The sequence below is a fragment of the Tetrapisispora phaffii genome, chromosome 16 (genome assembly GCF_000236905.1).
Source record: "Tetrapisispora phaffii CBS 4417 chromosome 16, complete genome".
NCBI classification, from domain to species: domain Eukaryota; kingdom Fungi; phylum Ascomycota; class Saccharomycetes; order Saccharomycetales; family Saccharomycetaceae; genus Tetrapisispora; species Tetrapisispora phaffii.
In genome coordinates, this window is record NC_016535.1 from 309,752 (window position 1) to 335,244 (window position 25,493).

A 25,493-nucleotide genomic window follows, 5' to 3' on the forward strand; every position below is an offset into this window, starting at 1 on the left:
AGATTTTGCTTTTGACCAATTTTACACAGTTACACATGGAACTACATTGACCGAAGTACGTGCTAGGGAACCAACTATGATGTGGGTAACAGAAACACATGATGGAAATGAGGTTGGTATTCAGAGAACATTCACACAATATTTCACTGTTGGCTATGAACCAGCACAAGAGCCTTCTCAAGGATCAATTGCGTTTGGAGACTCCAGCATGAGATTAGGTAACATAAATACGAGAACACGCTTGTCGCAGAATAATGCAATGGGCATCCAGGTTAATATAATCTTTTATTATATATTATGGTTAATTATTTAAGTATACATTTATAAAGTCAACAATTCTATTTCTTAGCCAATATTTCATCAACTGAGTTTTCAAAGATTTCTAAACCTTCGCTGATAACATCGTCTTCAATTGTTAATGCTGGTACAAATCTAACGGTAGTCTTACCGGCAGTGATAACTAACAGCCCACGCTCTCTACATTTCTTGACAATTTCTGCAGGAGATTCGTTAAATTCAACGCCAATCATCAATCCTTTACCTCTTATTTCGTTAATCTGGGCAGGATATTTTTGTTTCAGTTTCGATAACCTCTCGATGAACAGTCCGTGCTTTTTATTCACATTTTCCAAGAATTGTGGATTGGCAATCTGTTCCAGAACGTAATTAGAGACAGCACACCCCAGTGGGTTACCACCAAAAGTAGTGCCGTGATCACCAACTTGTAGCGCATTGTTTATCTTCTCGTTAACTACAGTGGCAGCAATAGGGAACCCATTGCCCAATGCTTTAGCGACAGTGAACATATCCGGATGAGCTTCCTTTGGCAAATACGAGTGCGCCCAAAGCTTACCAGAACGTCCTAGTCCACATTGAATTTCGTCGTAAATAACAACCACGTTTGAAGCTGAGCAGATCTTCTTCAGCCCAAGCAAAGTCTCAGTGGGGACAGGGAAAATACCACCTTCCCCTTGAATAGGCTCCACTATCAGACCTGCAAGAGAGTCTCTGTTTTGGTGGATGTAGTCTTGCAAATACGTCAGCTTAGCATTCAAATCCAGGAACCGGAAATGCGGGACCAAATCTCCGAACGGTTCTCTGTATTTGCTGTTGTAAGTAGCCGATAACGCTCCCATAGTTCTGCCATGAAAAGAGTTTTTGAATGCAACGATCCCCTGTTTATTCTTGTTCTGAGAAACACCGTATTTCTTTGCGAATTTCAAAGCAGCCTCATTAGCTTCCGTCCCCGAATTGCAGAAAAACACTTTGGAGGCATCGTGCTGGCCCCCAAACTGCCTTGTCAATTGCACCAGCTTCTGACTCAAACCCAGACATTCTTCGTTGTAATACAAGTTAGAACTGTGCAGCAACCTCTGAGACTGTTCCGCCAAGACACCAGCTACACCCGCATTGGAATGTCCAATCGAAGTCACAGCAATACCGGCGGTAAAATCAATGTACGACTTGCCGTTCACATCGTCGAACAGCCTGGCATTCACCCCTCTCGAGATGACAAGATCGTCAGCTCTAGCATACGTCGTCACCTGAAACGCTTTCCTACCCACTCCAGAAACGCTCTGCACGGACTGGCTACCAAAACACCTTTTCAACATATCCAAATTGCCACCTCTGTTAACCAACGTGCACAAAGAGCAGCTCTTGATATGTGCCACTGCATACGAAACAACAAAGCCCAAACCAATTGAGACCTTCCAACTGTCCAACTCAACCTCATCTCATCGCTCTTTTATATACGATGCAACTTCGCTGGCAATAGGGCTTGCGGGCGCATGGCTGGTCCGTGGGCCGCAACCCTACAAGTCTCCATACTAACACGACCACCACCCGCAGCCCTGGGCCACCGCGGCCGAACGCCGCCAAACCCTCCTGATGCGTGGGAACCCTACTGCATAGTCAACGGGCTCTTAACTATGCCATGGAATCTCGGTCCCCAGGGCTGCAAGCCCTAAACTCAGGCGTGCCCTGACCTTCGTCTGCGGGTTCGCCTGTTTTGACTCATTCGAGAGCCCAGCGATTAGTCATAAACGGCCGTCTGCACCAGAGGGACATGGCCTGGGATGAGGTGGGATGGGTGCTTGTTGAGATTATTTGGTGGTACGTAGAGACAGTTATATAAAGAGATGTGGCTGGGGTGTTTGCGGGGGTCAGTAGTCGATGGCCATGTTTGCGTTTGTGATCGACCCGAAGCCGTAACACGTCGTGCCTCCTCCCAAGATGTACACACGGCGTTCTTGTTTGCTGTGTAGCAATTCGAAGCCGATTAGACACAACGGCTTCGAGACCCATGTTTCGTCAGAGATGGGCACGCTTGCGAGCTCTTGCGTGTGGAGGTTGTACTTGACTATGCTCGTCCTCTGGTTGAACAGGCGGGCGTTTGAGGTGCCTCCGACCAGCAGGATCTCGTCGTCGTCGAGGGCACATGTCTTGCTGCCGTAACGTTGGAATAAGCTACTGGACACGACAGATTTGATGTGGACGGTGTTGCCGTTCACGACCTCGAACGTCACTAGCTTGTCGGAGACGGTGTTTTGTCGAGTTGTACGAGCCACCGACGATGGCACCGCTGTTGTGCCCTCGTCGTAGGTCATCGACGCAGATGCCAACGATTCTAAGTGATACCCAGCTGCCTCGGCACTGTATGTGATCGCACATGGCGTGACAGCCTCGGACTGGATGTCTAGCGTCAGAAATTCTGCACTGCTCGTGCTTTTCCCACCGAACACTAATAATGTAGTCGAGGAGATGTTGACAGTGCAATGGCGGTATCTTGGCTCAGGCAAGCGCAGTTTCTCTTTCAACTCCCATGTCTTGGTGCTGACCCGGTAGGTGTACACTTCATCAAAACCTTGGCCCGGCGCTGTTCTGCCGCCGACAAGGACATACTGGTCGTCGTTAATTTTGTTTAGTGTATGGCACATACGTGGGGAGGGCACATTGATCTGCCCCTGAACAGTGCCAAAATTGCACTCATCGTCCAGACTGACTTCGATGCTCTCTTGCAATCTTGACGGATTCGCACCACCAAAGTAGAAGCCTACCTTCTTATCGGAGGCAACTGCACTCCCAAATCTTCTATTGATATTCGTGTCTAAAGATTTCACAGTGGCATCGCAACATGTCATCGCTGGAATCGCTGGCGGAGCTGTAAACTTGTAAGGCTCAATAAACTCGAAGTGCTCGATGTTGGTGGCATGCAATAACAGGTAATGCTGAGAAACTAAATGGAACTCTTCCAGCTCATCGAATAGTTCGATATCATCAATCTGCTTTTGAAGTTTTGGAGAGACGCTCTCCCACAGTTGTGCGATCGACCCCGCATTGACTTTACTGTACCCCAGGGAGTTAAATCTATCGATTTGTCCTTGGATTGTATGGTAGGTCATAATCGATTGAAGAGGAGAATCGTTTTTCTTGAAGTGCTTCACCATTTGTTTACTGAACGGCTCATTTTCACCTTCTTGCATCAACTGTTCAATCGTGATAAAATGACTGTGTGGCGAATGTTTAGAGGTAAGTGATATAATCTCATCAGAATATTCAGGTTTCATGTAAGCTAATGATACTTCTGCGATAAAAATTTTTATAACATTTGGATCTGCTATCTTTTCGTTACTCTTCAAAATATCTAGATATGCAGCTGCATCATTAAGGTTACAAGAAAGGGCAGTGTAATGTTCTGAGATAAATGAGGGACTCTTGCTTTTCGTCTCAATATTGGTTTTATAATCGCCGACAATTTTAAGTAGTTCTGGTTCAGCTTCAATCATACGTATTTTGTTTCTAATCAGATCAGCATAATCAATATCTAGGAAGTCAAATGCTTTGTTAAACGCAATACTGTCAAGATTCGATTCATCCAATAGTTGGAATGGTAATGGATCGAACCCACAACCCAAATTTATAACCAGGATCTCTTTTTTGAAGTTTGCATTTTCTTCCAATATAGATTGTAGTCTTGTTCTGATACCATGTAATCTAAGCCAATACCCTCTATTCATACACGGAGATCTCTTTGGGGCTTTTGGTACAAAATACTTGAAGTATTGTCTGTTTGGCAAGTCTCTATTAACATCTCTATTCATATCTAGCTTAGGGACGAACAGCAGCTCAGCAGATCTCTTCGAAGCGATTGAAGAAGTATTGGTGCCCTGGATTGCAACGTCAGCATATTTCTTTCTCCTCTCCAGTTTCTCCAGTTGTTTCTTCTGTCTTGGAGTTAGTTCCGTTTCATCAATTACCTTCTTCATAGTTTCTCAATGTTATCTTATGGACCAAATTCTAGGAGGATACAATACGTACAAAAATAAAACGTTAAGACAGTTCCAGCAGCATATATAACTCTTTATTCATTCTAATTTATAGAGAAGTTTCATTTATCTCAATTTATCTCATCGAAATATTTTTCAATTTTAACATTTTAACAATGCCATAAAACATTGTTAGAAAAAAAAGGTAATAATATAAAAGATGCATTTTATAAGGTTAAAGTGTTCAAAGAAGTGATAATTATTGTTGACTGAGTTGCTAGCAGACGATTTATAGAGAATTACTGAACTTATGATGCCATACTTAAACAATGAGGGCTTGGCTACTCATAACTTACCCACGGAAGGCGATAATGTTGGGAGATCATCATATTTAGGATTGAATCAAAGACATAGACTCAATTGTAACTTTACATTAAGTAAGTATACAGTATATGGGACTGGTGAAAGGATGTATGTGGTGGGGAGTAACAGACGTGAGACAATGTTTAGGATATTAGAGATCGATTTGACAGTGCCTGAGGATAAATTGTCTGTACTTGAAGACAATGTGTTTTTCTCGAGAGGAGAAGTGATGAATATTTTATCAGGATTGGAAGACGCTTATGACAACAGCCTGAACAAGCTTGTTACAGGCTATGGGTTGTTAGGTTTTATACGGTTTACATCATGTTATTATTTGATTGTAATTACCGAATGCAGTCAAGTTGCTATCATAGGCGGTCATTCAATATTCCATATAGATGGTACTGAAATTATTCCGATCTCTAAGAATTATAAGAAACCTGATAAATATTCGAATGAAGGAAAATTATTAACAGCTTTCCAAAACTTGGATTTAACAAAGACTTTTTACTTCAGTTACACATATGATATTACAAACACATTACAGACAAATTTATTACGTCAAAAATTAACAGCTGCTAATAGAGGTGATATATCTATACCAACAGGAATATATGACTATAATGAAATGTTCATGTGGAACCAAAACCTTTTGTCTCCATTATTTGATTGTTTGGATACGGTTTTTGATTGGTTTCAGGTAATTTTACATGGTTTTATTGATCAAGTAAACATATTGATATCAAGTAAAAGTGTATATGTGACAATGGTAGCAAGGAGATCGCGTCATTTTGCAGGAGCTAGATTTCTAAAGCGTGGGGTGAATAAAGAAGGATATGTAGCTAATGAAGTTGAGACAGAACAGATAGTCTCTGATATGATGCTTACTTCATTTCATAGTTCAAGAGAAGGTTTTTTTGACAGTGACAGATACACATCATTTGTTCAACATAGAGGCTCAATCCCGTTATATTGGACTCAAGATTCTTCAAATCTTACTGCTAAACCACCAATTGAGGTGAATCTCGTGGATCCTTATTATTTACCAGCCGCTCTACATTTCGATAAATTATATCAACGCTATGGCGGTGGTAAAATCAGTGTCCTAAATCTTATAAAAGTAAAAGAAAAAATTCCAAGAGAAACTAAATTACTGACAGAATTTGAAACATGTATATCCTACCTCAATAAGTTTCTCCCTGAAGAAAAAAAGATTAAGTACACATCATGGGATATGAGTAGAGCATCTAAGCAAGATGGTCAACATGTTATTGAGTTTTTAGAAGACTTTTCAATGAACACAGTTAACACAACAGGTATATTTCACAATGGGAAAGATTTTAAATCAACAAAGATACAAGAAGGTATTTGTAGATCCAATTGTATTGATTGTTTGGATAGAACCAATGCTGCGCAGTTTATTATCGGTAAGAGAGCTTTAGGAGAACAACTAAAGGCTTTGGGAATAGTGCAAGATAGCTTTTTAGAATACGATTCAGATATTGTTAATATATTAACGGAATTATTTCATGATCTTGGTGATACAATTGCATTACAGTACGGTGGTTCTCATTTGGTTAATACAATGGAAACTTATAGAAAAATTAATCAATGGCGATCTCATTCTCGGGATATGATCGAAAGTATTAAAAGATTTTATAGTAATTCTTTTGTTGATGCACAAAGACAGGAGGCAATTAATTTATTTCTTGGGCACTATGTGAAGAACAAGAGTAGTCCGGTTGTATGGGACACAATGGATGATGGATTTTTGAATAATGATAAAGAACAAGAAAAAAAAAGAAGTTATACACATTGGTGGAATATTTATCATATAAAAAGTCTGAGAAAACTAATTTCTGAAGAAATCATAAACAAAGGAAATGATGTTACATTGCAGAATATAGTTAAAAACATTCGTGGATATCCAGATGCATTTGATAATTATTGGAATGAGTACTATTTACCTAAAAGTATAAGTCACTTTCAAGATTTATTTACATATAATATGAACTCTACAAGACACTATCACCAGGAAGGAAATTTGAATAAAGATTTATCCCCCTTCAAATCACGTAAAGCCACCTCCATTAATAATAAGCTTAGAGAATTAAGATTAGATAGCAATTTGGCGAAAGTTGATGATGATACAAATGGTAATAAAAAAATTTCTATGGAAGTAAACAAGTTTGAATTGGACTTATATGAACAGTCTTATTCTACTGTACTTAAAGATATGAATAATTTAAAAGCCACATTAAATCAAAGTGGCAATGGGAGCAATAACATGCCGATTATATTTGTAGAAGTCGAAGATGCTGGAACTGCAACTGATAAGGATTATTTTAATGGACAAGAAAGTAAACAAGATTTAATATCATCCAGTACTGACAAAGTGCATGATGCTGGTTATTATGATAACCTGAGTGTCGATAAAAGTTTCTACAAGAAAATATTTGATATCGATGATTACAAAGGTTTAGGGACATATCAAAATACGTTTGATGTGGAGAAGGTAAATTGCAAACAAGAAGACATTACGGCATTTACAAATTACATGTCATTTAATGACAAAGAAATAATATTCTTATAATATATATATATCTAATATAAATAATATACATGCAAACAAATTGAATTAAAGGTAGGGGTTCGTTTGAAGTACTCAGCAAAAAATTCTTACTGTATGATTATTCTTCTATAGCATTTGAAAGTTGCTCAAAATGCATTTTGATAATATTTTTGTATTGTTCTATTTTAGCGTTTTGACAATCTAAAATAGATCTGTAACATGCCAAAGTGTTCTTCACTTCTGCACACTTTACCCATACTACACCGTTTAGACCTATAGCTATTTCAAATTTTGTATGCTTTGCAAGCAGCTGCAATAGTGGAAAATCATTATCAAATAATAATCTACGTGCAAATGGTAGTTTAGTCTCTATAACCATACCGTTTTCTAGTGACCCAAATCCACTATCAACACCTGTGGATGAATCCATACACTCAATTTCAGCCTCTAGTTCTTTCTCAGCTGAACAAATACGAGCATAAGCCAAGTCCCCAACTTTCAAAGTTGGTCTATTCTTCTTAGAAGCGTTTGGAAATGCCATGTAAGATAATGAAACACTGTTTGAAAAATTTGACAAGCTAACTTTATATCGATCACCGTAAGCTCCTGTAATTGTGCCAATAACAAAATCGCCAACTGCAGGGATATACCTTTTAGTATTGTAATCAACATAAACTGTCTGTCCTCTTTTCGTTTCCACCACGTTTAACATACCTGCAGCCACAACTGCAACTCTTTGAGTCTTTGGGTCATAGTACATACCAGGGCCTAATGCAGTTTCCTTAGTCAAATCCAGCTGGAAATCATCACCAGGAACAATGAACTGAGACATATTTTTAAATTAACCTCTTTTAATGTAATCAGATGCACAAAATTATCCTGCACTGCTTCAATTAGTACTGAAAATAGCAACGGTATTTTAAATAATGAATACAAATGCAACATACAACCTCCAAACTCGTGGTACGCAGAGAAACTACACTTGATCTGTACAATAATAATATGATTTAAACTCTCTTGATACATATCTTAAAAGTTTCAAAAGTTTCAAAAGCTTTATTTCGAGAGTTTCGATGAGCTCTTCATTACTGAAAAATTTCAGAAACTTCAATGAGGAAGATGAATATAATGGATGAGACTGTAAGTGATATTTGTTATATACAAAAAGAGTTAAGAGTAACGCTATCCTCTAAATCGAGGCGTCTTGTTTCGATGATGCCTGTTCTATTAGTGATATTCATCTGTGTTTAGTCATTTAATTTGAGCGAATAGCAATGAGGTCACTGGGAATAGCTTAAGGGAGTATTTGAAATCGTGAACAATATGTTTAAAACAATACCGTAATCATATAACTTATCTATCGATATATCCAGTAAATATTTAATAGTGATCCATGTATTCTAACTAAATTTTGTTCTACAGGGAAAATAATCAACGTGCATGTTAATAAGAATCTTTTGCTTGTCGTCTATACAATAGATTTTTTAAATCTATTTTTAAAGATCAAAAATGATAGTTGCTATTATATTCTTATAGTGACAGTTAAGAATGAATGAATAGGTGAATATCTGTAAACATACATACATCCCTCGTCTATGCCATATAGCTGGGACATGTCACTTCCGTTCACCACGTTATTCCCAAGGGTGTTAACTGTTTTCATCTTTTTATCAACCTGTTGGACTGCTTTTGAGCAGATTAATATTATTTCAAATGTTGCTAAATGTATTATAATATTACCAATTTTGATTACATCACTATACACATATTTTAAAGTTATTAATTTGGGACCTGGAAGTCCCTTGGATTTCCACGATCTACACATTAATAATATCAATGATGTCGAGAGCAGTTTTGAGCTACCTCCACAATTTTTATCACAAAACTCCTTGACAATAAAAAATAATGGCAGACCAAGAGTCTGCAGAACGTGTAACGTTTGGAAGCCAGATAGATCTCATCATTGCTCCACATGCAATAGATGTGTGTTGAAAATGGATCATCATTGTCCTTGGTTCTCTGAATGCATCGGGTTCAAGAATCAGAAGTTTTTTATCCAATTCCTCATTTACAATACAACCTATGCATATGTGATTGCCATCTTAACCTCAAAGCAGATGTACAACTGGTTCGATGATGGAAGTTATGAAAATGAGTTTGTTAACATGTATTTGTTATTCTTATGGATACTGGCACTAGTTGTCTCTTTGGCATTATCTTGCTTCGCTGGATTTAGTGTTTACATGGTCATGAATAATAAGACAACCATCGAAATGTATGCAATGAGGAAATATAGAGATGACTTAGAATTATACAATCGTAATCCTAATAGAGTTCCCTCTGTTGAAAATATTTTTGATTTAGGATCAAAAAAAGAAAATTGGGAGGATATAATGGGCCACTCTTTTATAGAATGGTTACTTCCAATATCAACATTTCATTCATTACTTATGAAAAATACATTAGATGAAAAGGGACTCTACTTTAAAGTTAATGAAAGAGTTCATCAACGACTATTGGATAGTGCCAATATTCAAGATCAATTATTAAGAAGAGTGACCCCTGGATCATCATTTGATATTAATGGATAATCACTTGCATACTTAGTTTATATATCTAACCTGTCAATAGAGGAACCCACAGAAGTTAAAAATAATATTATATGGAATAAATCAATGAAACTGTACAATATCTTTGATGTCAATTAGTTTGAGGAATTTTTTGAATAAACTGATTTTATTGATTTTATATTAAATATTACATAATGTATAATTTATAATGTATTATATTAAACCATAATACAATTACGATTTAAAATGTGTATGCTAGTGTTTTTGGAATAAATTCCAATTATTCAAATAATGAATTAGTGTCTGTAGTCCTGTGAGAACATGAAAATAACTGTAAAAACTATTTTGGTGTAATCTTGAACTTAAATGAAAGCTGCAATTAATAAAACAATCAAACTTGATAGGTTTGATTTAATAATATTAGCTGAGTCTTCATACTGTGATATTATTTCTTGAGTTGAGTTTCCTGTTGAAATAGAAGTAATCAAAGAAGTTTGGCCAAGAATCGATGAGACTTGATCTACACCCGGAGCTAATGTTACTCTCACAGTAGATGTAGTGGTCAAAGATTCAGTATTACTTCCATATACTGTTGACGAAGTTAAACTTAAAATACTAGTAGGAACGCTTAAACTACTTTCTTTTATGCTGTTTAATGTAGAAAAGTCGGAAGATGAAGATGTTGTTTTCAAAGTACTTGATTGTTTGGATGTTGCAGATGTAGATGAAGTAGTTGTTTTCAAATCAGCTGCCAATGAAATTGTCTTTGAATTACTGTTTTTTAATGTCGTAGAATGTAAAGTAGCATTGTATCCTAGTTCTTGACTTAAGGTTGTAAAATCTGTGGCGCTAATAGTAGTATATGGGACAGAAGTTGTTTTTGTAGTTAAAGTATCATCAATAGTCGTGGTGATAACAGTGGCAGAATAAGCTGTGAAAGCAATTACCGAAGAAGTACTCTTCGATTTTACCAATGTACCGGAAGAAGAGATTGTGCTTACAGCATACCAACTAGTAAACTTTGTAACTTTACCAGAAATAGTAGATGTGATAACAGTATATCCTGAAACAGTGTCAGTTTGCTGTGATAAATCTTCTGCATCAATGTTCTTAGTATGACTAGTTGACTTTGATAATGGACAGGTAGTAATATAACTAGTTTTCATTCCATCAACAGTTTGAGTAACAACACTCAGTGAGACGTTGTCATTACTTGTACTCGATCTAGACGTAGTAGATATTGAACTAGTGTTAGCATAAATGGTCGAAACTGGATAGAAAGTAGTATATGTTGTTAGGGAACCCTCAAATGTGGTAGTAATAACCGTTTGAGAGTATATAATATCATCAGATGTGGTTACTGCTGGGGAGGTTGCTGAAGATACAGAATAAATGCTAGAAGAGTTAGTAACTGTAGATGTTGTTTGACTTCTTGCATTAGCATCCACATTTTCAGTTTGAGATGGGTTCAGAGTCGAAATAGCGTAATAAGTGGTATAGGAAGATACAACTCCATCGATTGTGGTGGTTAATAAAGTGGCTACCATTTCAACATCAGAAGAAGTGATTATTTCTGGCGCAAAGGATGTAGAATTAGAATAAATTGCAACTTCAGTCGATTTGATTTCAGGAACACTGAAAGATGAAGTATTATCCGTGATATCACTTGATGATAAAGTAGAAACTGCTAGAAATGTAGTGAATGTTGTTACTTCGCCATTAATAGTTGTAGTTACAATTGTAGAAGTCAATTCTCCAGCAGCCTTTGCGTTTGTAGATGTTGAATCAAAGTTCGATGATAGTAATGATATGGTTAGAATACTTTCCGTTGAAGTTGTACTGGCACTTGATAAAGCAACACTGTATTCACTAGCTGACGACAAAGTTTTAGTACTAGATATGGAAGAAGATTTGGAAGTGGTAGATAATTCAGCAATAGTAGAGGAGGGTGTGGCGGGCGTGGTGGATGAGGTGGATGAAGAGGAAGAGGTGGAAGAGCGTGTACTAGCAGAGATAGTTGTCATAACAGAGGAGAAAGTTGTTGAATCTACGACAGTGGATGTCACAACTGAAGAATACATAGAACATGAACCAGCAAGTGTTAATAGTTCAGCGTCGATTCCGATTGTTTGGATTGAACTCGTTGTTTCGTTTGCGCTCGATGACATAACAACAATTTCAGAACTTGAAGGTGTGCTTTCATATGTAGAAAGGGATTCAGATACAGTTTCGATAATGTCATCAGATTCAGAAGTTTCATAGTTCTCACTACTTTCAGAGGTAGCAGCCTCAGAGGATCTAGATGATTCATATTCCTCAGTTAAAGTACCTTCATCTTCAGGAGAGGAAGATTGTTCGACACCATAGGAGGAGTATTCAGAAACAGCATTGGATTGTTCAATAGAGTAAGATGATGCAACTTCAGTGTTTACAAAAGATTCCATAGATGAGGAGCTGGCATCATCTTCAATAAATGAGGTTTGTAAATCTAAAGAAGAAGTTTCATAGTCCAATGAGGTAATGTCTTCAACTGAATTATATGTAACTGAGCTTGAAACATTAGAATATAGATAAGATGAAGGAATGTAATCAGATTCAGTCCCGGAAACTTCCGTACTATCTTTTGAGACAAAAACATTGGCCAGCGATCTTGAATGTAATTTGGATGGAATTACAAACATTTCATGTCTTTTTGATAATGAACGAGAAGATGTGTTTGCGAAAGTTACTAGATTGGTTATAGTTTCTGATTTTAATTTGTTTGAATAGAAATTCATACGCAAGTATTTACCACCGCTGATATTGGTGCTAAATAAAACTCGAATTGTTGATTCATCAGAAAGATCACGGGCAGTAGTGAATGGAATAGATTTAATTGGATTGTTAAAATTGTCAATTTCTATAACAATTTCAAATTCAGTGAGATCGGTATTGTATGTAAAATCACCGTTCTTTTCTGGCATGGCTTCGACAAATAGTGAGTTGGACAAAGCAGAAACTGGGATATCAACAGTAAACCAGGCGGTGCTGTTTTCTTTGTAAATACCACCATTGCTAGAAAAAGCAGAGACATCCTTTGCTAAGTAATTAATCTCATTATTGAAAGAAGAACCTGTAGAGACGTCGAAGGTATATTCAATAGTTTGAGGGTGTTCAATAGCAGATTTAGATGAATTAGTTAATTGAACCAAAAAGTTAAATGAAGTAGTTAAATTAGCGGCATTTGAATCGGAGAAAGAAACAGTTAAAATATTAGACGAGTTGGATGTCACAGCACCAATAACTTTGTCGTTGTGTAATAAATCGAAAGCAGATGGTAAGGCACCAAATTCAGTTGGTACAGTTAAATAAATATCATCTTTTTGACCTTTGCTTGCAAATAACTCGGCTTCAATCAAGAACCAATGGTTTACATCGGTACAGTTGTTTGTATTAGTATATTTGTCCATTAATTGAACATCGGAAAAGTATGCATTAGAGGCAGCAGAAGCCAGCGATAGTATCGATACAATATTAATTAACAAATATTGAATAGATATCATTGTGTCTTAGTATCTTATTTCAGAAACTTGTGAGGATAGAATATGATGTTTGGTGATTTGTGTTGTTGGTATTACTTTAATGATAACGAGCAGAAGAAGAATATAGTAAAAACCATATTTAGTGTCCACAAAACAAAAAGGGAAATTACATCTCAACTTGAAGTCCTTTTATATCTCAGAAGTTCAGTTGAATGGACCCTTTGCAAAAATAAAAGGTCTGGTTTTAATGAATTTTTTAGTTATTTACTTCGAAACTAGCCATGATTAAAACCCAAAAACGTTGCTCGTTTCTAGCTCGTACGTTCCGATTTGTTCAATAACTAATTATATCAGGTTTAGCCATCTTGATTACATATCACCTTGCATTAATTGTAAGCTTTTCGAATAGTTTAAGTTACCTTATAAGATCAATTTCATTCTTATAACTCCATTGACCAGTCTGCCCAATTACCTAAAACAGTAATTGCAATCTTACTGAAAACCCGCTTAATCATGGCCCGCCTTGCCCAATGAGGAAATTAGACATTCCTAGATTCCTAAAATGGCAATAATCACCGAACCAAGAGCTGGTTTTTTCCCAAAATGGCGCTCACATAGCCGGATTAGTTCCAAAAAAATGAAATGGCTAGTTATAAAATCGGTAGAGATTACATTAATAATGGACATACACAACAATAGAAAGAGTAATAATGGTTCTGAAGAAGGATGCTCGAGAAATTGGACTTGGCGGTTCGAAATTAAATTAGTGTCCAAATATCTAGGACTTATTTTTGACCAACTACTCATGAAATTATGGAAAACGCCTTCATCTGAAGTGAGCAATGTTGCGTTCGGTTATGGGACTGTCGGATCGAGAGCAGACTTATACATTTGTAATGGCCATTGTAAGTGTGTTCGAAAGACAATGTCCCCGTTTTTAGGGTGGTGATAATTAATTTCTAGACCCTTAGCACAACTGTTAACATGTCTTGCCAAGTGATTAATTTCGAATTTATTCCGGTTAAAATCTTATCAATGTCGAAGCAGGATCGAGATGTTTTCAAAAAAGGACATTACAATTGACTTCGTTTCCGTTATTAACACATCCTATGTGATGGTGAACTGAAAATGGTACCCTCCTGTGATCTACAGAAGTTGTAACCTATATAGAGCTTATATTTTTCACGGTGACGTTGAGCTTTTGGTTCCATTGTCTACGCTCTGAAAAATAAAAATTACACAAGGAATAAGGGGCAATGTTTAAAAATTATCATGTCTTTCAGTTGAAGGGAGTCTTGGAGTTTTTTAATCTTAATCTTGAATGCAGCATTTGAAAATGACAACATCACATACACGATAATAGTGAAGATAAATGAGTAACTTACAATTTCAAGATGGTAGCTTTATTCGAGTCATCTTCGATCACAAACAGACTTCTAGGGGATTTGAAATTTCAGCAGATCTACAATTGCTTTGGGATGAATTTAAAAGTCGGACTGATAAAGAAAGATATGCTAAAGTCACTATTCCAAGATATAATAATCGTAAACCTTTGGTAAAAATAGGAAACTGTGTGGTTAACGAAGCTTTACCCATTGGCACCGTTTCATTATCGGCCTCTCTTTATAACGTTTCTCTATATGTTCCACAAATAACTGTTTGCAAGTTTAAACCGGTATCTTCACCACAAACTTTAGAATCTATTACATTCCTATTGAATAGCGAACTTTATGATAAGGTTATTGGTTCACTCACAAAATCTGAGGTTATAGAGTTTGTTTTACGGAAATTTAATATACTTGTTGGGACTACTCCTCTAGAAAATGAAGAGAACCTTTCTAAGTGTATCTGCAAAGTTATAAATACACGACCATGTAACATAGGATTAATAAACCTTGACGAAACACAAATATCGATAGTAAGAGATGATAGTGGACTATTGCAAGATTCCATGATTTCAACTGTGATTAAAATTCCAAAATCGACAGTTTCTTTAAAATGTTTGAAGTATCCGGTTGCAAAGGAGCTATTGCCAGGTTTTTTAGAACCAGATGAAAACTTAACTACTGATGAAGATGATGACTTATATGCATTTGCAGGATTTAAATTATTTGAAGAAGCTGGAATAACAGATGGTAGTCGTGTTACTGTATACAATGACCATCACTCGATGATCTTAAAATTATTTGTTCTTCGACAACCAAATAATTTATTGCAGTCTACATTATACGTTCATCCAAGAGTATTTGCAAACTTTCAGATATCCACATATGTCAATATTTTGAAGTACAGTTTAGATAGAAAACACATACCTGTAGCGACATCAGTATCGATCGCTAGAGTAGGTAATTATATTCAGACCCAAAGAAAGTACGAGGAAATTATATTATCAAATTTGAAACATTACTTAACTAGTAAGATTAGGATATTAAGAAAAGATGAACTGATCCCAATAGCATTTGACTCCAAATATACACCATTACTGATACCTGAATTAGATAATAACATAACGGGAAAGTACTATGATAAATTAGTTTGGTTTTCCATTGAAAGTATTAGCTTTCAAGAAAATGGAGATATTGGTAATTTGGATTCTGATCAAAGATTATTTACTATTGACCCTCTGAAAACAAAACTTGTGACAGAGAATATAGTTTCTAAAAATCCTTTAATTATCAATAATGAAAGTTATATTTCATACTTTGGGTTAAATTCAAACTTCAAATATGACTATAATATTTTTACTTATGCTAATAAACTAAAAGACATTTTAAATGTCTCACAAAACTGTATTGAACGTAAATTGGCTATTAATACTAAAATTTTACTTTATTCATTGACACCTGGTACCGGTAAGTCAACATTGGTCAATTCGTTAGCATTAGATTTGGGGTTTGAATTACTAGAAATGGACTGTATGAATCTCATTAATTCAAATTTGGTTGGCTCCTTGAGTTCAGTTTCTAAAACTGTTGGGTTTTTAAAAGCAAAATTCGAATCATTTTTGAATTATTCATTGCCTGCAATAATTTTTTTGACACATATTGATATTTTACTACAAAAAGGTGATCCAAATCAAGAATCACAAAGCGCTAATGCATATCAGATTATGGATATAGAATTTTCATCTCTTTTGAATATATTGCAGAAACAATTTCCATCGACAATATTTATCTTCTCGACAAATTCTTTAGATTCTTTACCTAGAAATTTTATTTCAAAAATTAATTTTGAAATAGAGGTACAGGTTCCTCAAGAATCTGAGAGAAGAGAGATTTTTAAATGGTATTTATCCTCTGATCAAATTAATAAAATAAAATTGGAGGAACTTGAATTTAAGGTTAGTAATAATCTGAATTTAAATAATATTGCACTAAAATCCGCAGGCCTTCTTCCCGCTGATCTAAAATATGTTATTGACAACTCTAAACACCGTGCGTTTGAAAGATTTACTTCATCAGTGAGAGACGATTGTGTGCTCATTGATGTAAATGATATCGATTCTGCCATTAATGATGTCCGTGGTGAATATGCAGTTTCCATAGGTGCACCAAAAATACCTAAAGTTACTTGGGATGATATTGGTGGAGTTGATATGGTTAAGGGAGAAATTATGGATACTATTGATATGCCTATGAAATACCCAGAATTATTTGCGTCAGGAATGAAAAAGAGGAGTGGTATCTTATTTTATGGGCCCCCAGGCACCGGTAAAACATTAATGGCCAAAGCTATTGCCACCAATTTTTCATTGAATTTTTTTAGTGTCAAAGGTCCAGAGCTTCTTAACATGTATATAGGTGAATCAGAAGCAAACGTGAGAAGAGTTTTTCAGAAGGCCAGGGATGCAAAACCTTGCGTAATATTTTTTGATGAGTTAGATTCAGTAGCACCAAAAAGAGGAAACCAAGGTGATTCAGGAGGCGTGATGGATAGAATTGTCTCACAGTTATTAGCAGAATTGGATGGAATGGGAACTAATGGTGATGGTGTCTACGTGATTGGAGCAACAAATAGACCAGATTTATTGGACGAGGCATTACTAAGACCAGGGAGATTTGATAAGTTATTATATCTTGGAATCCCAGACACAAATGAAAAACAACTAAATATATTACAAGCTTTAACTAGAACATTCAAATTAAGTTCAGAATGTGACTTGAAGAAAATAGCAGAACTTTCGCCATTCAATTATTCAGGTGCTGATTTTTATGGGCTTTGTTCTGATGCAATGTTAAATGCTATGACAAGAACAGCTTCTGAAGTTGATAAAAAATTAGATCAATACAACGCAGTGAATGTGGAAAAAATATCCTTACGATATTGGTTTGATAATATTGCTCAAGAAGAAGATCTAGAGGTCGTTGTTAAATTAAGTGATTTTGTTAAGGCGCAAAGACAACTAGTCCCAAGTGTTTCGGAAGAAGAGTTAAAGCATTATGTAAGAGTAAAAGCCCAGTTTGAAAGCTGAGTTTCTGAATACTCGATTTGTTTGTCCCAAAAAATAAGAACAAACTAATTAATTAGTATATGCATGTATTGTATAATTAAGAAAAGCTTCGATGTCCTTTTTTTAACATGGTTTAGACATCTAGTATTAGTAACTGCTAGTCGCCATTGACAATAAAATATACCAATTTGTTCATTAGTTAGTTGGTTTAGCTGTTTATTGGATGATCGTTTTATAAGACATAACTGGTAAGTAAATGGTTGAGATTTTATATTATTGTTATTGTTACCCGGTCGATATATTTGTCGAAGAAATTTCAATTTTGGAAATTTTGAAGAGAAAACATAAGATGTAAATTTAATTTAATACCTAATAAATGTGAGATTTATACATTAACAACATTAACTGATCATATTGTAATGATATTCAATACAATTGTATATTGTAAACGTGTTTAGTTACCTATTAGTAGATTGTGTAAAGCTGATCAAGTATTTAGGCACGCTTTAACTTTGTGTGATACTACGCTAAAGCCATTTCAACAAAATAAAATATGGAAAGCGAGTCTTTAACTAGTTATCCTAGCATGCAATGGAGCACTGCTTTGGATATTCCATTAAAGGCTTCAGAAGAAGTTGTCAGCATTGATTTAGAAACGGATTTACCTGATGATCCGTCTGATTTAAGAACGCTTTTGGTGGAGGAAAGCTCTGACAAAGAGCATTGGTTAACTATTGCTCTAGCTTATTGTCATCAAGGTAAAGTTACAGATGGTATTAAACTAATTGAAATGGCTCTAGAAGCATTCCGTAATACTGACAAGGCTCCATTACATACATTTTTAACTTGGGCTCATTTGGATTTAGCTAAAGGAACTTTTACCAACTCCGAGGCAAAGCAATATGAATTGAATCAAGCAGAATATCATCTGAAAGAAGCAATCAATTATGATCCATCTACTGTTAGTAATATGTTGGCAACCATTGATTTATACTATCAAAGGGGTCAATATGATAAAGCCTTAGAGACATCTGATATTTTTATTAAGGGCATTGCGGCTGAAGATCGTAGAAATGGCAGAACCACTAAGACAAACTGTCTATTTCTACTTTTAAGAGCTAAAATTCTCTACCAAAAGAAAAACTATTCTGCTAGTTTAAGGTTTTTCCAAGAATTATTGGTATTAAATCCGGTTTTAAAGCCAGATCCACGTATTGGTATTGGTATGTGCTTTTGGCAGTTGAAAGATCATAGCATGGCAGTCAAATCGTGGTCAAGAGCTAAAGAAATTGATCCTGAAAATAAAACAGCAAGCATTCTTGTTTTATTAGGTGACTTTCATAACTCGTTAACTAACTCAGAAAATGATGAGCAATTCAAAAAGCAGTATTCAGAAGCAATTCTAAATTTAGAGAATTTGTATTCTGGTAATAAATCAAACCCAGTTATACTGACCCTTTTACAAAGTTACTTTTACTTTAAGGGTGAGTATCAATCTGTTATAGACATTTACGAAAAAAAAATAATGGGTATGTCCAGTATAACTGCTAACACTATATTATCAGAAGCTTCATTCTGGTGTGCTAGAAGTTATTATGCATTGAATGACTACCGTAAAGCCTTCACAATGTTCCAAGAGAGTTTAAAGAAAAGTGAAGATAACTTATTATCCAAGTTTGGATTGGGTCAAACTCAAATTAAAAATGATTTATTAGAAGAAGGTATTTTAACTTTTGAAAACATATACAAAAGTCATGAAAACATTCAAGAATTAAATTACATTTTGGGTTTATTATATGCTAGAAAATGTTTAGATACTAAGACTGAGTACAGTCATAAAGAACATACTAAGCTTATATCGAAAGCAGTTCAATTTTTGGAAAAATATATTAGTTTGACAACATCAAAGAAGAATCAACTTGTTATTCCAAAGGCATTTTTGATTCTTTCTCAGCTATATGAGTTACAAGTGCAATATAAGCAAGCTTTAGACATTTTATGCAGATACTTAGATGATCTTAAAATCTCTAACGAAAAAAACATTCCTATTGAGTTATTAAATAATATTGGTTGTTTTTATTTTATTACAGGACAAAAAGAAAAGTCTCTTGAGTTTTTTAATATGGCCAAAGAGAAATTAGATCTTGCTGGAAATGATGATTCACTTGAAATTACACTACAATACAATATCGCTAGGTCATCGGAAGAGGATCTCGCAGCAACAAATATTGTTTATAGTGATATTTTAAGTAAACATCCTAGTTATGTTCACTTAAAGGTTAGATATCTATTCACAAAGTTCCTTCAAAATAAGAACTCACAATCTGATGAAATAGAGAAGGAAGTTAACGATTTATTACAAAGAAACCCTGCTGACTTGGAAGTACGTGCATTGTACACATGGTTTATGAAAAATGGTTTGAAAAATAGCAATAATATCGACGAAGCAAAGTACAAAGAATATAGAAATTCTGAAATCAGTACGAGTAAAGACACGTTAACCAAGTATAATTCTCATGACTTATATGCACTAATATCTCTTGGTAACTTTTACTGTGTCATGGCAAAAGAAAATAAGAAAACGCCAGCTAAATGTGAACAATCATATTTAAAGGGTATTCAACTATATCAAAAAGCTCTTCAAATTGATCCATATAACATTTTCGCTGCCCAAGGTATTGCAATAATCTTCGCAGAAAGTAAAAGATTAGGTGCTGCTCTAGAAATTTGGAGAAAAATAAGAGATTCTCTAGATACTGAAGATGTTCATATGAACATATCTCATTGTTTACTTGAAATGCGTGAATATGTTAAGGCTATCGAAGGTTATGAGCTAATTTTGAAGAAATTTCCAAATTACAGCAAACTGGCTAAGGTTTATAATCTTTTAGGTAAGACTTGGTACGAAAGAGGTAATAAAGAAAATTCTTTGAGTTGTTATAAAAAGGCCTTACAAAACGCAGAAACGTCTCTAAAATTGGAGATTGAAAGTTCAAATGATCTTGAAAATAGTCCAAAAATTGCGAGTTATAAATTCAATACCGTTTTATTACATTTCCAAATTGCAGAAGTTGTCAGAAGATCAGGAAGTAAAGATCGTACTGTTGAAGATATTTCATCAGCTTTGACTGGTTTAGAAAATGCATTAGTCCTCTTGAAAGAACTAAAAGATAAAAGTTACAAATTTATCGTTAAAGATGAAATTGAGCAACGTATTCAACTTGGTGAGACTACAATGAAGAATGCACTACAACGTAGTTTGAAAGAGCAAGAAGAGTACGAACTGCAACAGACTGGCAGATTAGAACAAGCCCGTAAGTTAATAGAAGAAAATGAATTAAAGGAGAAGAATCGTATTGAAAAAGAAAAAGAATTAGAACAAATGAAGATAGCTAAACAAAAGGAAGAATTTGCCAAGTTACAAGAAGAAGCTCAAAAAATAATCCAAGAGCGTGACTTAGCAATCGTTGAAGAATCAGACAATGACAAAGATTTAAATTCTGCAGATGAAGATGGAGAGTTTGTTGATAAAGAAAAACCAAAAAGAGAGAAGAAAAGCAAAAAGAAGACATCGAAAAGAAAAGCAGATGTTCTCGATGATGATGAGGAGGTTACTATTATCAGAAAACGTGAAAGAAATGGGAAAGCATCCACTTTATCTGCAGAATACATAGAGAACTCTAGTGCAAGCAGTGATGGGGCTCTCAGTGACGTTGGTGAAAATAAATTTGACAGTGAAGAAGCAGAAGCAAAGGTTACAGATGAAGAACATGAAGATTTATTTTAAAATAAAAATCATCAAAAATACAGTTCCTTGGAACTAATTATTGATACTTCGTTTACAAATGTGTAGTGGAATGAGTTAAAATTGGTATATGTATATATATATAAATTATGTGTACTTAATTAGTTGTATACTTAATAAAAAAATCATGAATAATCAATAACTATGCATTACATCCTTTATATTATGAACACTCATAAAAATTATATTTTGTAATATTTATATTATGGTTAAGTTTAAATTCATTATGTAAAGGAATCCTTTGGAGAATTCTCAAGTAAATACTTGATCAGTTCATATATATTTTCTCTATCAGCTACTGTATGAATCCAAATACCAAACACCTCATGTTTTACATTTTTGATTATTACTAAATCGTCTTTCACTTCAACACCCATAGTTTCAAGAGGATTCTTTTTGTTTTCTTCCGAATCAAATATATTCCTTTTATTAATTATACTGTTTGGAACAATACCCATCGAAAAATTATCCAAATTCATTCTATTAAGTATAATCAAACCGTAATTGTAAATATCTTTGCCCGTTAAAACAGTTCCAGAGAATGTTGAAGCTGGATTATCAGAATTCAGTAAACTATTTGACTCCACATTATCGGGCAGCATAGAATCCTGAGAAATGTCTCGCAGATATATAGCTAAAACACCTTGATATTCTAGTTTATTCCATTCGTCTTTCTCAAAATCCCACTGATAAACAGATGCATGTGGCGTGTGGAAGAGTAATTGTTTGATTTTAGGATCGTATCTGCCAATAACATTGAAATTCAATGCTTTACGGTAAAACTCCATAGTCATAACATCTGTGGATTCAGAATTTTCAACATCATCTTTCCCTGTATTGTTATTTCCCATTTTGCTCTTAATTTAATCTTCCTTCTTACGTAAATATATCTTAAAGCTCTGTTTATTTTTTAATCCCTTTTGGCAACTTGAAAGGATGAGATCTCTGAAAAATAAAGATAATAAGACAAGAGCAATTATTTATGTCGTTTCTTAGAAATGAATTCAACCATCAATTGAACCACAATCACAAATGAATACATAGAAACTTATAACAACGTTCTTTCACTTGGTAACATTTCAACTAAAGTATATTAATTGTAGTTTGATTTTATGTTCAAGTGCATTTTTCTAAAAAGTTGAATTATTTTATAGATTACCCGCATAAGGACTCTGGCCGTACAGATCTTGTACGTTTTAAGGCCATGTTATAAAAGAAAGATGTACTATTTTAATGGAACTGTCACCCATTTATACAATGATATGTAAATAGGATATGAAAGAAAGCCATGAGATTTCACTAACAGGTGAATCAAATAGTACTTAGATTATTTGTCGATAAAAATGACGTGCATTCACTTCCTAACAGATGAGAATATAAGTGGCTAAATTCAACTAGCAATATTTGCGCGGCTAATCCAAAGCTATGGATTTTAGGAGAATATATATTAGCTAAATGTTCTAGATGTAACAATTAACCATACCTATACCGTATGCCTCTACTTTTATTCATACCTATACAGCTTTGATTATGGATGGGTTCCAATGCAAGACAGACCAGTGTCAATAAGCATAACTTGGAAGACCTGGGGGTAAAAGGTAATATTATTCATAACTTAAGGTAAGTAGGTCAAGAAACGCTAGTTTACTCAAATGATTAGCGAAACTGGCGGGGGATTTGGGATAATATCGTGGTCTGTTGTTTTTTTTGTGCACTTTCATTCCGACTATGCCACTATTATTACATAAAGGCAAGATGACATCCTGTTCTCCATTCAGAACATCAATATTCGCTATCGGCGTTCACTGAAAGTTAGGTTCGGCAGCTCATATAAGATCATAATAGCCTGCCATTGCTTGCACTCGGATGGAACTGAAGCGACGGACCTTTATAGTCCGTATATCTATAAGGGTACGTTGGTCGCGGATCTGTAAGGATCTGATATATAATTCGAATTTTCCTTCCTTAGTTGATTCAACTTTCAACTTCGTAATCCTCTACTAACGTGGGGGTTGAGATGGTAATATGTATGTATGGTTCCTCCGTCGCATGGTGTGGTGAGATTGCCTTGTTTCAAAAGGGCAAATGCAATTGATTCTGCGCTCGGCGATAGGAGTTTACATTTTCACATGGAGGAGATAAAGCAAGAAAAAGAAACACATGCGAGAGGCATCGGAATTAAGCTGTGCGTTTCTCTCTTGTATGGCTTGGAGGTTTGTACGTTACTAACTCTTGAGAGTTTTGGATACACAAAGTATGGACAATAATTAGTACCTTATCGTTGTTACTCACTAACTCGAAGTCATAAAACAATCAGATATTTGGACGAGGTTTATCCACCAGTGGTTACTTTCAAGTTTTAGTAAAGTGGTAGTTAAAAGTTGTACACCGGAGGTTCAACCTGTCTTCGAAACTAATGTGGGTTCAATAGTTTATTCTGTTGTGTTTTTCATACAGCTATACTCTTAGTGAAATTCAATTACGTAGAGTTGAAACTTTGCGAAGTCAGTAAGCGGGTGGTATTAAGTTTTATGCGGTGGTTCTTTCGTGGATATTTAATATATTTTATTTGGTAACTAGTTTCATCAAATGACTTTAATGAAGAAAAAGGAAAGAATGGTCTTATTCTATTTATCACTTGTGAACAAAAACTATGTTTTATTTTTGAAATTATTAAATATTTAAGCAATTGGTATTTAATTAAATTTTACAGCAATTTCTTTTAATCATAAGAATTTTATTATTTTTCACGTCGAAATATATTAAATTGGTTGCTAATTTGTCAATATTCAGAACTCTAGAGACCTTTTTAACAATAAGTTAATCATCCTTTCATTTTACTACAGGTAATCAAAATAACAACTCCCAACAAACAAAATATGTCCCCAATTTTAAAAGTCGGTGTCGTCGGTACTGGTATATTTGCCACAGACAGACATTTACCATCATACCAAGAAATGTCAGACAACTTCAAGGTTGTTGCTGCCTATAACAGAACTAAGGCTAAGGCTTTAATCTTCGCCGAAAAAGCTGGTTTGCCAGATAATAAGGTCTACGATGATTTGGACCAAATTTTGAATGACAAGGACGTTGACTATATTGATGCTTTACTTCCAGTTCAATTCAATGTTTCAACTCTACAAAAAGCAATTGCTGCTGGTAAGCCAATTTTAATGGAAAAACCTATTGCTGCAACTATGGAACAAGCCAGAAAAATGGTGCAATTAGCTGATTCAACTGATTTACCAGTTGGTATTGCTGAAAACTGGTTATACTTACAAGTTATTGAGCCAGCTAAAGAACAATTAAAGAGAATTGGTGAAGTTGTCGGTTTCACTCATAACTCAACCGGTCCATTCGTTCAAGATAACAAATATTTAGCAACCACTTGGAGACAAAACCCAGAACATATTGGTGGTTTCTTATCAGACGGTGGTGTCCATCAGTTAGCCTTAGTTACCGACATCTTAGGTGAATTTGACACAATTTCCGCTTTAACCTCTCAAGTTAGAGAGGTATCTGGTGCTGATGACATTGTCTTTTCTACCGTTAGATTAAGAAATAAGAAGACAATCGGTACTTTCACTTACGGTTCTGCTTTCGGTGCATCTGAAAAATCCGTTTTCCTAAAAATATACGGTACCAAAGGTTCCATGGTTATTGACTTATCAAACAAAACAAAACCAGTTATTAAGATCAGAGTTGGTGACTCTGCTGAATCTGCAAGCGCTGAAGAAGTTATTGAAGTTAATGTTGAGGAATCTTTCGGTGTTAACCCAGAATTCTTGAACTTCCACGAAGCTGTCGCTAAAAAGGACAAGACATTATTCAAGTCTTCACCAAGAGCTGCCTTCCACCATTTAGCTTGTGTTGCTGCTTTCTTAGAATCATCCGCTACGAATGGTGACCATGTTACTGTTGAAAGAATTTAAATAGAAGGCAAC

The 25,493-nt window shown here is 35.1% G+C and overlaps 10 protein-coding genes across 10 annotated transcripts; 5 read left to right on the top strand and 5 right to left on the bottom strand.

The window, feature by feature from the left end:
* Positions 1–338: 338 nt before the first annotated feature.
* ARG8 (acetylornithine transaminase) lies at positions 339–1,613 on the bottom strand (the record flags this gene model as incomplete). The annotated part of the gene is made up of 1 exon (XM_003688696.1): positions 339–1,613. The coding sequence occupies one exon, from the start codon at positions 1,611–1,613 to the stop codon at positions 339–341; it is 1,275 nt and encodes a 424-aa protein (XP_003688744.1).
* Positions 1,614–2,165: 552 nt separating this feature from the next.
* Positions 2,166–4,268, bottom strand: PPM2 (tRNA methyltransferase PPM2; the record flags this gene model as incomplete). The annotated part of the gene is made up of 1 exon (XM_003688697.1): positions 2,166–4,268. The coding sequence occupies one exon, from the start codon at positions 4,266–4,268 to the stop codon at positions 2,166–2,168; it is 2,103 nt and encodes a 700-aa protein (XP_003688745.1).
* Positions 4,269–4,578: 310 nt separating this feature from the next.
* On the top strand, positions 4,579–7,224 carry FIG4 (phosphatidylinositol-3,5-bisphosphate 5-phosphatase; the record flags this gene model as incomplete). Its single annotated transcript, XM_003688698.1, has 1 exon — positions 4,579–7,224. One exon carries the CDS (start codon positions 4,579–4,581, stop codon positions 7,222–7,224), a length of 2,646 nt encoding a protein of 881 aa, XP_003688746.1.
* Positions 7,225–7,321: 97 nt separating this feature from the next.
* On the bottom strand, positions 7,322–8,035 carry RRP40 (exosome non-catalytic core subunit RRP40; the record flags this gene model as incomplete). The annotated part of the gene is made up of 1 exon (XM_003688699.1): positions 7,322–8,035. One exon carries the CDS (start codon positions 8,033–8,035, stop codon positions 7,322–7,324), a length of 714 nt encoding a protein of 237 aa, XP_003688747.1.
* Positions 8,036–8,798: 763 nt separating this feature from the next.
* PFA3 (palmitoyltransferase PFA3) lies at positions 8,799–9,794 on the top strand (the record flags this gene model as incomplete). The annotated part of the gene is made up of 1 exon (XM_003688700.1): positions 8,799–9,794. The coding sequence occupies one exon, from the start codon at positions 8,799–8,801 to the stop codon at positions 9,792–9,794; it is 996 nt and encodes a 331-aa protein (XP_003688748.1).
* Positions 9,795–10,135: 341 nt separating this feature from the next.
* On the bottom strand, positions 10,136–13,315 carry EGT2 (Egt2p; the record flags this gene model as incomplete). Its single annotated transcript, XM_003688701.1, has 1 exon — positions 10,136–13,315. The coding sequence occupies one exon, from the start codon at positions 13,313–13,315 to the stop codon at positions 10,136–10,138; it is 3,180 nt and encodes a 1,059-aa protein (XP_003688749.1).
* A 1,351-nt stretch (positions 13,316–14,666) lies between these two features.
* Positions 14,667–17,765, top strand: PEX6 (AAA family ATPase peroxin 6; the record flags this gene model as incomplete). Its single annotated transcript, XM_003688702.1, has 1 exon — positions 14,667–17,765. The coding sequence occupies one exon, from the start codon at positions 14,667–14,669 to the stop codon at positions 17,763–17,765; it is 3,099 nt and encodes a 1,032-aa protein (XP_003688750.1).
* Positions 17,766–18,297: 532 nt separating this feature from the next.
* CTR9 (Ctr9p) lies at positions 18,298–21,531 on the top strand (the record flags this gene model as incomplete). The annotated part of the gene is made up of 1 exon (XM_003688703.1): positions 18,298–21,531. One exon carries the CDS (start codon positions 18,298–18,300, stop codon positions 21,529–21,531), a length of 3,234 nt encoding a protein of 1,077 aa, XP_003688751.1.
* A 242-nt stretch (positions 21,532–21,773) lies between these two features.
* Positions 21,774–22,400, bottom strand: DCP1 (Dcp1p; the record flags this gene model as incomplete). Its single annotated transcript, XM_003688704.1, has 1 exon — positions 21,774–22,400. One exon carries the CDS (start codon positions 22,398–22,400, stop codon positions 21,774–21,776), a length of 627 nt encoding a protein of 208 aa, XP_003688752.1.
* Positions 22,401–24,428: 2,028 nt separating this feature from the next.
* TPHA0P01610 (uncharacterized protein) lies at positions 24,429–25,481 on the top strand (the record flags this gene model as incomplete). Its single annotated transcript, XM_003688705.1, has 1 exon — positions 24,429–25,481. The coding sequence occupies one exon, from the start codon at positions 24,429–24,431 to the stop codon at positions 25,479–25,481; it is 1,053 nt and encodes a 350-aa protein (XP_003688753.1).
* Positions 25,482–25,493: the final 12 nt, after the last annotated feature.